Here is a 14,140-nt window from a genome sequence, read left to right as displayed (position 1 = left end):
AGGCAGTCTGCTTATCTCTTGAAAATAGTGCCTTTCTTTGGAGCAGAAAAAATATCTCTGAATATATATATATCAATAACGCTACGGGCACCAACTTGTTTACCAACTTTTGAATACCAACACATGTGGCACATGACATAGCAACCTATGTCATCTGCCACCTCATTTATTTTAATTACATAATTTGTTATATAAATAAAAGAATTTCACACCGAAAAAAGAAAAAAGAAAAAAGAAAAAGAAAAAAAAATTCTTTTATTTATATAATAAATTATGTAATTAAAATAAATGAGGTGGCAGATGACATAGGTTGCCATGTCATGTGCCACATGTGTTGGTATTCAAAAGTTGGTAAATAAGTTGGTGCCCGTAGCGTTACTCTATATATATATATATATATATATATATATACGGTCCCGATCTCTTGGACCACAGGAGTCCAAGAGATTGTGGTCACCCACCGTTAAATATTAATCCAATGGTTCAAAAAAGTTTCTTAAAATGAGTGTAAGAGTGAGTGAACCGTTGAATTTACATCCAACGGTGAGTGACCACAAATCTCTTGGATCCCTGTAGTCCAAGAGATCAGGACTATATATTTATATATATATGGGATTTTGACCTTCTGTTTGGCAGAGTTTCAGAGATGTCATTTTCTATAGCTGCCCCAATTTTAACTCTCTTATCACTTCCAGTTGATATTGTTGACTTTTCCAAGTCAGGTAGTCACGTGAATTCTGAAAATAGGCTTTCCAAAAAAAGATTTTTACTGTCTTTGCGCTCTGGGTTTTGAAATTTTAGTGGTGAACCAATAGCTGGGCCCCATCAAAACCTTTTTTTTCAATTTCTTTTATCTATTTTCAGTGGTTGATTTGCAAGAAAAATCATGGGCCTCTAGTTCTGGCTTTTGGACTTCCGCTTAGTTTTGAAATCAAAGCCCAATCCTCCGTTTTTTGTTTCGTGGGCCCTTTCTGAGAAGTGGGCCGGCGTGTGGTTGCTTTTTGGCCCAAACAGGACTTTTCACTTTCCTTGGAGTCAACCAGAACGGCCACCCCCATGGTGTCACTGCCCAGAGACTCATTGAAGATGGTTTAGCCAGTTCTCTAAAAGACTGGAATAGACCTTTTGTTCTAAACCTCAAGAACTCTGATGTTTAGTCCCAATCAACAAGAAAAGGATCGAGCTGCAACAATCCGATCTATTACAAAAAGATTGTTGATATATTGGGAAGAAATGAAGTTTTTTTATGCAGAATCCAACCATCAATATGGCATAATTCACTCATGAAGGCACGGAAGAACAAGAAGAAGAGAGTCTACAGGAGGAAGTACTAGATTTTGCACCAGCTGCACTGGATGATTCTTTACCATAAGTGGAAGATCTATTACATGAAATAAACTTAGGGACAGAAGAAGATCCAATACCCACTTTCATTAGCGCACTGTTGAAAGAACCACTCAGGGGTGAAGTCATTGCACTTTTGCATTATTTTAGAGATTGTTTTGCTTGGCATTATCATGAGATGCCTGGACTGGACAGAAAACTGGTGGAGCACAAGCTACCAATCAAAGAAGGCTACCTTCCAGTCAAACAGGCTAGAAGAAGGATGTCTATAGACACATAACTGAAGGTCAAGGAAGAAATAGAAAGGTTGCTCAAAGCAGGATTCATCATACCAGCCATTTATGCTGATTGGCTAGCCAATATTGTGCCGGTCCTAAAAAGAAAAACAGGGGCAGTTAGAATCTATGTGGACTACATGAATCTAAATGAAGCATCTCCCGAGGATGAATATCCTATGCCAATGGCAGGTATGCTATTAGATGGAGCTGCTCATAACCAAATGCTATCTTTTATGGATGACAATGTAGGTTACAATCAGATTATGGTGGCAAAAGAAGACATCCACAAGACAGCTTTCATGTGCCCAAGGCATATAGGTGCTTTTGAGTATACTGTAATGCCTTTTGGCTTCAGAAATGCATGAGCTACTTATCAAAGAGCAATGAATTCTGTTTTCCATGATATGATAGGGCATTCTCTGGAAGTATATATAGATGACAATGTGATTAAATCCCCAGAAGAAGGAGATCATGTATCAAATCTGAGAAATGCATTCCTAAGGATGAGACAACATAAATTGAAAATGAACCCCAAGAAATGTGTTTTTGGAGTTCAAGCAGGGAACTTCTTATGTTTCTTGGTCCACCAGAGGGGGATAGAGATTGACAAAAACAAAGCAAAATCCATCATAGAAGCTCTACCACCCCGGAACAAGAAAGAACTACAGAGTCTCATAGGAAAAATTAACTTTCTAAGAAAATTCATATCCAATTATGCAAGAAAGATCCAGCCTTTCTCCTCCTTGTTAAGATTGAAACAGGAACAGATGTTCAAGTGGGAAGAACAGCACCAACAAGCTTTTGAGGAAATCAAGCATTACCTCTCAAATCCACCAGTTCTGTCCCCACCAAAGATAGGAAGACCACTCAAACTCTATGTTTCTGCATCAGAAGTGTCCATTGGAAGTTTGTTGGTTCAAGATAACAAGGAAGGGAAGGAACAGGCAGTCTACTATCTGAGCAGAACTCTGACAAAAGTAGAAAGGAAATATTCTGCAATTAAAAGGCTTTGTCTAGCCTTATACTTCACTGCTGTGAAACTCAGACACTATATGCTGCCTTTTACCATCTACATCATTGCCAAGACAGACCTAATCAAATACATGCTAACGAGGCCAATGTTGATAGGCATAATTGGAAAATGCACTCTGGCTTTAACAGAATTTGCTTTCAGATATGTTCCTTGGAAAGCTGTCAAAGGGCAAGCTGTAGCAGATTTCCTAGCAAATCATCCAAGAGAAGAGATTGAAAACATGGACTGTTTGGACATAGCAAATGCAGATCTGCTAACTATACCTCATACTTGCCTTAACAATCCTATCTATTCAGTTCACCTCACACCTTGGAAACTGTACTTTGATGGATCAAAGACTGATGTAGCTTCTGGGGCAGGATTGTTTTAGAAGAGCCACTAGGGATCAGACATTGTTATTATTTCCAGCTAGATTTCTAGTGCACCAACAATAGAGCTGAATATGAGGCTTTAATCATTGGCCTAGAAATGTTGGTGGAATTAGGGATCCAATCCGTGGAAATCCTGGGAGATTCCATGCTTGTACTAAAATAGATTGCTGGAGAATACAAGTGTCTAAGCCCTTCTTTAGCCGTTTATCTAGTGGCAGCCAGAAACTTGCTGACAGAATTCAGGGAAGCTACTTGGGAACATATCCCAAGAGAAGAAAACTTTACAGCCAATGAATTGGCTCAGGTAGCAACAGGTATACAAATGCTTGAAGACTGTGTGCAAAGGATCATCAAGGTAGGAAAGAAAAGTCTACCATCTGTTATGACCAGAGGAATGGAGATAGATGTCAATTCTGCCATAATCACCGAAGATGATTGGAGAAATCCTATCATAAATTACTTGTAGTACCCAACCTTACCTTCTGAGAAAAGAGTCAGAATCATGGCGTTAAACTACCTTATGTGGAATGGAGATTTGGTCCGAAAAAGTAAGGATGAGGTGCTGCTAAGGTGCCTTGGAAAGAAAGAATACATGAAAGTCATGGGAGAAACCCATGAAGGAATCTGTGGAGCTCACCAAGGAGGAAGAAAAATGTGCTGGTTAATTAGAAGGTATGGCTACTTATGGCCAACCATGATATAAGATTGCATTGACTATTCCAAGGGATGCGAGGCTTGTCAAAGGCACGGCCCAATCCAACAGGCTCCTTCAGTTTCCATGAATCCAGTGGTAAAGCCATGGCCTTTTAGAGGATGGGCAATGGATCTCATTGGCAAGATCTATCCAGCCAGTAGCAAGCAACATTGTTTTATCATTGTGGCCACGGATTATTTCACTAAATGGGTGGAAGCCAAGCCTATTAAGTCCACTAAATCCCAAGAAATCTTCACTTTCATAGAAGAGCAGATTATACAAAGGTTTGGCATCACATAATCAATTACAACTGACAGAGGTTTCTTTCATATCTGGAGAAATGCTAGATATGGCAGAAGCATTCAAATTTAAGCTACTCCAGTCCACTCCCTACTATGCTCAAGCTAATGGACAGGCAGAATCAAGTAACAAGGTGATCATCAACATTATCAGGAAAATGCTTGAGAAAAACCCAAAGCAGTGGCATGAGAAGTTGTCAGAGACTCTGTGGGCATATAGAACTTCAAAAAGAGAGGCAACTGGCATGACGCCTTATGCTCTAACCTATGGTCAGGATGCAATTCTGCCCATGGAGATAGCAGTCCAATCTCTCAGAATTGCTCATCAATACAATCTAGTTGGAGAAGACTACTCTCAAGCCATGCTGCTAGAACTGGAAGGATTGGATGCAAGCAGGATTGATACCCTCAACAAACTCTTAGCAGGAAAACAGGCTATATCAAGAGCCTACAACAAGAGAGTTAGAAACAAAAGTTTTGAAGAGGGAGAGAGAGTCTGGAAAGCAGTTCTGCCCCTTGGAACACATATAGCAGGTTATGAAAAGTGGTCACCTACATGGAAAGGTCCTTTCATAATTAAGCAAATCCTAGGAATGGGGGCATACAAATTACAGGATTGAGATGGAGAGGTTCATGCTGCACTAATCAATGGCAAGTGGTTGAAGAAATTTTATCCAACTATGTGGGATTCACAGGCTAAACAAACAGATCCTGGAATAGAGAAAGAATGAAATGAGACTATTACTTGAATCTTTGTTTTAGAAATTTGACTTATATTTACTTTTTCTTTCTTTGTCAGAGTTTTGTATTCTGTCTTTATGTTGATTAAAGGAATTGCAAGTGCAAGAAAGAGTTCTACAAAAATAACTTTTATATTAAATATAGTCATTTGCCATGACTAGAGTTTTATTACATCCGAAAATTTAAAATTTAAAATCCTAGTTTCCTAAGAGTCTCTTGCAAACCGACCCTCTTGATGGAAATTTCTTGCTGAAGAAGCATCTCTTGATGAAGAGAGGCCTCTGTAATCTCCAATGCTGGCCTAGAAGCTGCAACCATGTTCTGTACCAGAAATGTAGCCTTGGTCTTGGTACCCAGTCCAGTCCCAAGCTTGCTCTACTTACCTCTCAAGCTAGCCAGCTGCTTCTGGAGTTCCTCAATATGCTTCTCCAGTCTGTCAGCAGCGGTTTTTGTTTCTTTGTAGTCAACAACCATCATATCCAATTATGCCTTCTGTTTTTGATAGTCAGCCCGGTTAGCTTCATGCGTAGCTTTGCAGAATTCAGAAGCCTTGAACGAAGGCTGGAGATCTTCATAGCGATTGTGAAGGTTGAGCATGTTTCTTGCCAAGCCAAGGCTAATCTCAAGAATGGGCCTAGGAGCCACATTCTGCCTGTGCAGCATATCGAGATCCTGCATCAGTTGATCTATGGCTTCCTTATTGTCATCCAAGTCCAGCTCCGCCGATCCACTGCCTCATCCGCTACTTTAGACTTGGCCTTACCAGGAGTAGAGCTGAGCTGCTCTAGCTTGTCCAGTTGAGCATCCAGGTCCATGGCTTCAAATTCTACCAGCCCTGGGTTAGCAAATGAGGCAGTAGTTGGTGAACTAGGAATGAAGTGGATAGGCATCTGCAAATAAATGATTTTAGTAAACTCCAGGCTACGAACTGAAAAGAAACAAAAAGGCTAGATATACGTTAACACTTATAGCCACAATGGGAGGCTTGAGAGGGCTAGTCACCACAGCCAAAGTCCCAGCAGTTCTGTCCTCCTCCACCTAGAAAAAAGGAAGAAACCTTAATTAGAAAGATAGAGGAAGACAGAACTGTAGAATCAAACAAAACAAAAATGAGGAACTACCTCAGGTGCTAGAATAGCAGCAGAGTGTTATGCCTTCACATCATCGAAAAGAGCTAATTCTGAACTAGTAGCTCAATGCTCTTTGGGCCTCTTGCTATTTCTTCGCTAGCTCAATGCTCTTTGCTATTATTTCAGCAGGAATTTCTTCCTACAGAAAGACAGAACTCGAGTCAAAAGGGAATGCAAAACAAAAATCAGGATGGTGCCGAAAAAAAGGATCTCTTTCTATAATCTCACCTTTTCTTCTCCATTTTTTATCTTTTCTTTCTTCCTTTTTGAGACCTCCTTCTCTTGTTCCACGGCCTCAAAAGCCTCTCGCAGCTCTTCATCAGTTCCTGTGGGCTCAGTAGGAACTGCTGCAGGCTCTTCTTTCTCTTCAGGCTTATTCACAGCCTTCTTTCTCAGCTTCTTTGCCTTGGAAGGGGGAGGGGAGCTTTCGGCTACATAAAGGAAAGAAGTCAGAATTAAGTGCAAAACTGATCAAAAATCGACAGAATTGATAGTCACAAATTATACTTAGGGGATCAGGCTAGACAACAATGTCTTGAGCCTGAGTCACTTCTTTTCTTTTATTTTTCCTTGCGGAAGGAGCTGCCTCAGCACTAGCTTCTGCCATATTCTCATAATCATCCTGTTCATCACCAAAAGGAAGCTCCAAGTCCCCAATAGCAATAACAGAGGTAACTGCACAAAAGAAGAAAGGGTTAGCAGACAGTCCAGCAAAAAAACAAGCTTAAGAGCAGAACTCGAAGACTTACCAACTACTTCCCCAGCCTGGATGCTTTGTCACCTAAGATTGCTTGTCATGGAGGGGTTTGAGACAAACATGCAAAATAGAATCAAGACAGATTTTAGAGTGCAGAAATCCAAAAAAACAGGGAGCAGAATTGACAATTTTACCTTCAATCACTTGAGCATTGATACCTTTCACCAGCTGCACTATGAATTTCCTGGCTTTTGCTTCTGCCAGGACAGTCCCAGCATCCCAGTTTTCAAACAAAGTCTTTACAACAATGTTGGCATCTGGCGAACCAGCGAAACGAGCTTTCCACCAGGCATCAAACTCACCAGAACTGCAAGATTTAGGCTCCTAGGATGGATAGAGGGCGTCCACACTGTTGTTAATATTGTTCACCAAACACCTGCAGTCCTTGCGCACATCCAGGTCATCTGAATCCCTCTACGAAGTAGCATGGTTGCAGCTTCTGTAAGACTTGAGAGGGATAAGCTGGGGGCACCAAGCTGCCTGGCACAGAAGTTGGGATGGTAGTCCTCTGCTCCCAAATGGTAATTAGGAGGCTTACCCCCACCAAAAGGCATATCCCGGGGCAGCGTCACACTCAGAAACTTTTTTCTGAAATCAGTTCTTGCTTCTTCTTCTTCTGACTCATACTCAAAGAGTCTGTGTCCAGCCTGGAACCAAGGGTATGTTCTTGCAAGCACCACTTGCCACTGAGCAGCAGACCTCTTGGTGCAGTGCCTAAAGAACATGATGTATTCTTCAATAGAGCGCTTAGGCACTTATGCCGACATCAAAGGAGCTGCCATAACCTGGTCTTTAGGTAGAACAATGTCCGAAAATCTCAGTTCTGGAAAATAGACTTGCAGCCAGATCTGGATCATCCAGAATGCTCTAGGTGCAGAAATGTTTAATGGACTCTCCAGAGTGGCGCTGTGAAGGTTCTTGTATAGGTGAGCCAGAACCGTGGGGCCAAGTCCCACGTTAGCATGGTTCTGCAAGGCCTCTGCTAGGTGCTTGTATTCCAACAGAATTGCCGGGGAGCGATTGGGGAAAACAAACCTGTTCAACCAGTACAGCAGGAACAGCGTGTGTTGCTAATCCTTTTCCTTATCAGTACTAAACTTTTTCAAGAAATTGGAAAATGAACAATTCTGGTTAATCGTGGCAGCAGGAATAGTGAAGGGGTTGGCCAATCTCTCTCGATTTTTCCCTTTGTGGCAGTCACCAACAGCATCAGCAGGCCTCCCATGGGGCCTGAACCCAAATATTTGAGCCAGATCTAGCAGAGTTGGAGTCATGGGACCTAGACGGACGTCGAAGGTGTTGCTGGCAGAATTCCAGAAACACAAGGCAGCAGCCAGCAGATTCTCGTCTCTGTTTATTGAATTCTTAGATAGAAGGATCGCGTCATAGATCCCAACCTTCTTCCAATAAGCTTCATGCCTTGGGAGAAGTCTGTCTATCCAATCAGACCAGCTCACTGCATTGTTCCTCGCTTCGCTCGAAGGATAGAGAACGACTCAGGTTCTTACTCACCCAGGTGTGAGAAGACAAAGCCATAGAACTTTGAAAGCACAGAGGAGCCTCAGCATCCTCCTTCAGCAGGGCTGCTATTTCTCCAGGCACGGAGCCAAACCAGTGAGGACCCAAGAAGAGGGTGTTCTCGAACAGATGAAGAACGTTTTTGTCTAGATTCTTTGGCGCATATGGGTGAAGTCTGGTACGAACCTCAATCGCATGTTGATCAACCCCATCTCCGGTAAGATAAGCAGGAGAACGAGAAGAGGAGGAGCTCTTGGCACGAGTATTTGGAGAAGACATTTTTTTTCTCTCTCTCTCTCTCTCTCTCTCTCTCTCTCAGAATTAGATGAACAAGGAAGATTGAAGGGAGCAGAACCAGGAAATCAGACAGTTTCAGAATTAAAGTTGAGAAAGAGCTAGGGTTTCGATGAGCAGTACTGAAGCTAGGCGAAATTCTTATAAGCTAGACAGGAAGATCGTGGGAGAGAAGGAAGGAAAGGTTGTTTTTGGAAAAATAAATTAGCCGTTAGAATCCATTTCCCCATGAAACCTAGTTGAATAGGTAGACATGCGCCAGTGCAACGGCAAGAAATAGCGCGCATCATTGATTGGCCAATCATTAAGTCTGAAGCCGTTTTAAAACAGTTCAGACTTAAGGGGGCATTGTTTGGGCCAAAAAACAACCACACACCAGCCCACTTCTCACAAAGGCCTACAAAACAGAAGAAACGGAGGACTGGGTTTTGATTTGAAAATAAAAAGCCCAAAACCAATTTAAAAAGCCCATGTCTTTTACAAAGTGGCAGAGTCATAAAAACGTCAAGATTAAGTGGCAATCCACCATTGACGCGGATCAATAAAAAATCAAAAGAAAAATTGGATTGGGCCCAGCTTCTGATCTCAAATCCTGCAGTGCAAAATCAAAAGACCTTTTTTGGAAAGCCTATGTTCAGAATTCACGTGACTAACTGACTTAGAAAAGTCAACAAATTCAACTATCATGGAGGAAGTGATTGGAAATTAAATGAACACATGTCATTTGCAAAATTTTCTCTGTAACTCTGAAGCTAAAAGATCAAAATCCTTTTTTATATTCAGAGAAAAATCTGCTCCAAAGAAAGGCACTATTTTCAAGAGATAAGCATATCGCATTTGGGAAATAAGCTGGAAAACAGGGAAGTGATTGCCTTAGGGACTGACTAGTGAGAGCTTATCTGTCAGAATTAATAGAACTCCTCTTTCTTTGCATTAAAAAATGAAAGATCTTTTGAGAAATTTGCCGCCCATTATTAAAAGAAAGAAACCCTACTCCAAAAACATTTCTTATAAATATAAAGAGAGGGTGAACAAAGCAAAGGACACACAAAAATTCAATAATCAATCAAACAATCAAAAATCAACCAAAGGCAAAAAACTCAAAATGATCACTTGATCACTCACTGAGAACCTTCAAACAAACTGGAGCAACCAAAAGCTCATTTGAGCCACAAAACAAGCCAGCTATAGATCAGAACTTCCAAAATTCAGACTTAGAGAAATAAGTCATTCAAAACGAGACTTCTCGCGTTATAAATTCGGTTCAGCAAAAGCCAAGACAAGCAGAGTTTGAGTTTTCACAAATATGAAAACCTCAACAAATTTTACAGTGCAGTTCTAGCTTATTAAGTCCTCAAGTCCAGCCACTTTGCCTCTTCAGACTAAAGAAGCCGCAGTTTTGCACGCTCAAAAGCCTCCCAAGGCTTGAAGTAGATTAAAGCTCTGCCAAATTGAACTTTGGTATCGATTTACAGCTGAAGCTAAGCAGTTGAAGTTGTTAACAGCTCAGTCCGGCACAGACATACTCAGTCCAGCCCGAATCAGAAGTTTCTACCCAGGCAGAAATGGGATTCTAGCCATCTTTTTGTCTTTCTAGAGTTGATTTCTCCCTTCTTAATTTTGTAAAAGGCAGTTCTGCCTAAAATAGTCCACTTTATTATCATCTATTTTGGCCAGAACTACCACTTTTATACTGTGATAAATTATGAAGTCCTCACCAATCTGAGGCAGGAAAAGAACTTACTTGGGAGATATTCCTCACCCAAATTCACAATCGCTTGTTTAGAAGTCAGTAACTTGGGGCGCAAGTTATCTGTTTCAAAGTAGTCTGCTAGGATTTTTTATTGCTAGTAATGGCATGCTTGCACATCAAAGAAAGTTGGCTTGTTGACCAGTCAATGGTTTTCAAGGCAATGGGGAACTTTGCGCTTCCATCACAGGAATAAAAACAAAACGGATGAACACTACCTTAATTTTGTGCTCTAATTTCTCCACATAGAAATGGGTACGATGTTTGTAAAACTGGTACAAAAATAACTATACAAAATAAATTAAAGTGTAAACTCATTCACTTGAGATGCTAAAGTGATATAAAGTACATGGCGTAGAAAGTCTTTATGTCTTTGATTAAGTTTTCTCCTATACCAAAAGAAAAATGTTGTTACAAAATTAGAGTATCATCATCAAGGTTATGATTTTGCTTTTCTTTCTAATTTTAAATAAAAACAATACCTAATCCGACAAACTGTTTTGTAAGTCCAAATGATATGACGAACATTTGCATGTTTGAGCTTTTCAAGTGCACGATTTTTACGCCACCAATATTTGTCACTTGTCATCATTAACTTATAGGTAAGAGCATCCACCATGGGAAGGTGTATGTTAAATATACACCCCTTGTCACCGGAATCATCTCCACTGGGAAGATGCAAAGGGTTGTAAACATACATCACTACCATGGAGATGTAAAATAAAATGCACATTTGCATCTATTTTTACATCTTTTGTAGGCAGGACCCACCTGAGAAAAGAGGAAAAATTATACATCTTAGATTTACATTGTTTCTCATTTGAGCAAAAAATGTATTTACACCCGCCGGAGATGTAAAGGGAATGTAAAAATGACTTTACACCCTTGAAAATAAACCCCCCATTGTAGATGCTCTAAGTAAAGTAAATATTTCTCCAATAAAACAATACTTACTGCTCTGTTTTTTTTTTTCACTGTTGTTCATTGTAACTGCATAACTCCAACCTGATGAGACTAAGATCACTTTTGTTGTATTAACTCGCTGAACCAAACCACTATGAACTCTACTTGTAAGCCCATGACGCTCCACTTTTCTTATCAATATTGGAATACAAAATGATTGATGTAACATGAAAATTATAATTAAATAAATTTAATAACCATTAAAATTAAATAAATTTAATAACCAAAGCATGTACAAAACATCATATTAATCTTGAGGTTCTTATCTTAAAAAGAAGGGCATTATGTGCATTGTCTAACTCTTAGAAAGCATATATATATAAAGCAAAAGGCAGAGAATGGTGAAACATTCAAAATAGCAGAAAATGCCCTTAGTTAATTCAACATTAAGAATTGAAATTATTAATTAAATGAGGATAATATGGTAAATTCACATGTTTTCATATTTAAAAAAAATTAAAATTAAAAACAAATCAGGTAATAGGTCCTACTTTGAAAGTGATGCTCTCCAGATCGTTATAGCACTTTGAAGTCACTCCATAGATAGGTCCGTCATAGGACCTGTGGTGAAGAATACCAAGAGCTTGCTGACACAGATCACTGGGGAAGGTTTTACCCATATTCATCGTACTGCTAATGGTGTGGCTCATTGTTTAGCACGTTTTGCCTTGCATATCGGGGGTTCTTTATACTGATTCGATGAACCTCCTGATTTAATTTCTGATGTATTGTACAAAAATTGTAATTCGTGACCAAGGAATTTCCTTTGCCCTTAATACGAGTTCTAACTTCTTGTATTACCTTTTTTACATCAATAATATTTTATCGCTTATCATCAAAAAAAAATACCTATATTATTTTTTCTTAATTCTAAAAATAAAAAATAAAAAAAAAAATAAAAACCAATTGGAACATGCGTGAGCATATTCCAAGTGGCTAGTAAATAAACTAAATTTAAGATTGAATGCGTCAGCCGAAAAACCACATTTGCGTGTGATCCAGGTTCTCTTTTAGTATCTCGTCTCAGCCGTCAGATGACCCATAATCAACCGTTCAGTTAAGACAATGCCACTCACGCGGATCGACTAGCCCAGCCGTCGATAAGTTTCAATCCAACGTCTCAATTGAAATTCAAAAAAATCCGCGCAGAAAAAACTCAAACAGAAGCGGCAAAGCAAAAATTCAAAGATCGCTCCCCACTATAAAAACCCCTTTCCCCTAATTAGTCAAATCACCACATTCACTTGATTAGGTGAAAAATCAAACTGTTTGGGAGATCAGAAAAAAATTTCCGAGAAAATGTCAGGGAGAGGAAAGGGAGGAAAGGGGTTGGGAAAGGGTGGGGCAAAGAGGCACAGGAAGGTGCTGAGGGATAACATCCAAGGCATCACCAAGCCCGCCATTCGAAGACTTGCTCGTAGAGGCGGAGTGAAGCGCATCAGTGGCCTCATCTACGAAGAAACCAGAGGGGTTCTCAAGATCTTCTTGGAGAATGTGATTCGCGATGCTGTGACTTACACTGAGCACGCCAGGAGGAAGACGGTGACTGCCATGGATGTGGTCTATGCTCTCAAGAGGCAGGGACGAACCCTCTATGGTTTCGGAGGTTAAATCTAGCATATGTAATAAAATCCCTCCTTTGATTTGGGGCTTTTGTAAAACTTGTTATGAGCGAACAAAGTGTGTGATGGTTTTTGAATCTGTAATGGCATGATTTTTAAGCTTGTTCTGCTTCAATGAATGAATATATAGACTTTTGATATACATTTTTTTGTTGATTTTTACCAGTTTCTGAGAAGGTTTATTTTTTTTTGAACCAAACCCATTTGTGATTGTAGGCAAGGTGTTTGTTGGTTTGCCTGATAGCAATTTCAGTGCATCAAGTATTGCTAGTTCATTTTAACATGTGGCTGATTAACTATTTCTTCAAACTAATGTAATTTCACAGCCTTTTAGGCTCAGAATTTAAAATCATTACAATAATTTACAAATATGCAGATCAAGTAATAATTTGCAGAGATGTCTATTTTGAACTCTCTAGTGGCCAGTTCAACTAGCTCAAGCAAGTTTAAGAAAAGCAAAACTAGAAATTTGGCAGGCAAGAGTTTACTATTGTTCATCTCACAATGAAATCTAACTTATCCATGCGCAAAATCACTTTCTTTGCTTCTTTGACAATAAATACTAACATATATGTTAGTGGAAAACAGGAAATGCATCCTTTCATAATATAATATAAATAAACGTATATATATAATCTTATGGATTACCAAAATAAGACATACACTGCACTCATAGTATTAAATGCCGATAATATCGTTTTTTTGGACCGACGATATTTTCGCACATAACCTTCCATTTATCGTCAATATATCGATAATTTCGTCGATATTTTCGAGGATATTTCGGCTGCGATATTTTCGTTCAATATTCTGCTTCAAATGGTCAATATATCGCGAGATGAACTTTCAAAAATTAAACATGTAAACTCACTCACCTGCGCACGCTGGGGCTTGAACCCAGCCCCCTTCCGAAGTTGGCAGCCTCTTAACCACTGCACTGGTCGTCAGTTTGTGATTATTATCTATGTAATCTAATATATATAATACACTACTTGCGAGCTGGTTTTCATCTTCTTTCATTAATTACTACATATTTTCTACACTCACAGTGTTTGTCAGCTCGTTATATAATCAACTTAGGGCATGTTTGGTAGGCCTCACTAACCTGGACTGGACAAAATAGCACTTAAAACCCATGTTTGGTAAGAGGGAGGACTAACTTAAATGAGACTATGCAGTCCAACAGTGAAAAAAATGGCTCACTAGCTCCTCTAATATAATGAGCCTAAAATGTGGTTCACAAAATAGTACTGTCGCTAAACTGAACAGGTGAGTCCACTGGCCTGGCTTCTCTTCCCTGACGCCATTCATCACTTTCTCTTCCGCAACTTCCCTACCTCAACAAA

At 39.7% G+C, this 14,140-nt stretch overlaps 2 protein-coding genes across 2 annotated transcripts; both read left to right on the top strand.

The window, feature by feature from the left end:
* Window positions 1-4,069: 4,069 nt before the first annotated feature.
* Window positions 4,070-4,639, top strand: LOC117635215. The gene has a single exon (XM_034369565.1). The coding sequence runs from the start codon at window positions 4,070-4,072 to the stop codon at window positions 4,637-4,639; it is 570 nt and encodes a 189-aa protein (XP_034225456.1).
* Window positions 4,640-12,326: 7,687 nt separating this feature from the next.
* On the top strand, window positions 12,327-12,934 carry LOC117634434 (histone H4). The gene has a single exon (XM_034368549.1). It carries the CDS (start codon window positions 12,472-12,474, stop codon window positions 12,781-12,783), a length of 312 nt encoding a protein of 103 aa, XP_034224440.1. The 5' UTR covers window positions 12,327-12,471; the 3' UTR covers window positions 12,784-12,934.
* Window positions 12,935-14,140: the final 1,206 nt, after the last annotated feature.

The sequence above is a fragment of the Prunus dulcis genome, chromosome 7 (assembly GCF_902201215.1).
Source record: "Prunus dulcis chromosome 7, ALMONDv2, whole genome shotgun sequence".
NCBI lineage: Eukaryota > Viridiplantae > Streptophyta > Magnoliopsida > Rosales > Rosaceae > Prunus > Prunus dulcis.
The sequence above is the reverse complement of the archived record's forward strand: the minus strand, read 5'-3'. Positions and strand labels throughout refer to the sequence as shown.

Excerpts from the sequence above, each read along its gene's own strand:
- LOC117635215 (XM_034369565.1), top strand. The coding sequence starts at position 4,070 with ATGGCAGAAGCATTCAAATTTAAGCTACTCCAGTCCACTCCCTACTAT.
- LOC117634434 (XM_034368549.1), top strand. The coding sequence starts at position 12,472 with ATGTCAGGGAGAGGAAAGGGAGGAAAGGGGTTGGGAAAGGGTGGGGCA.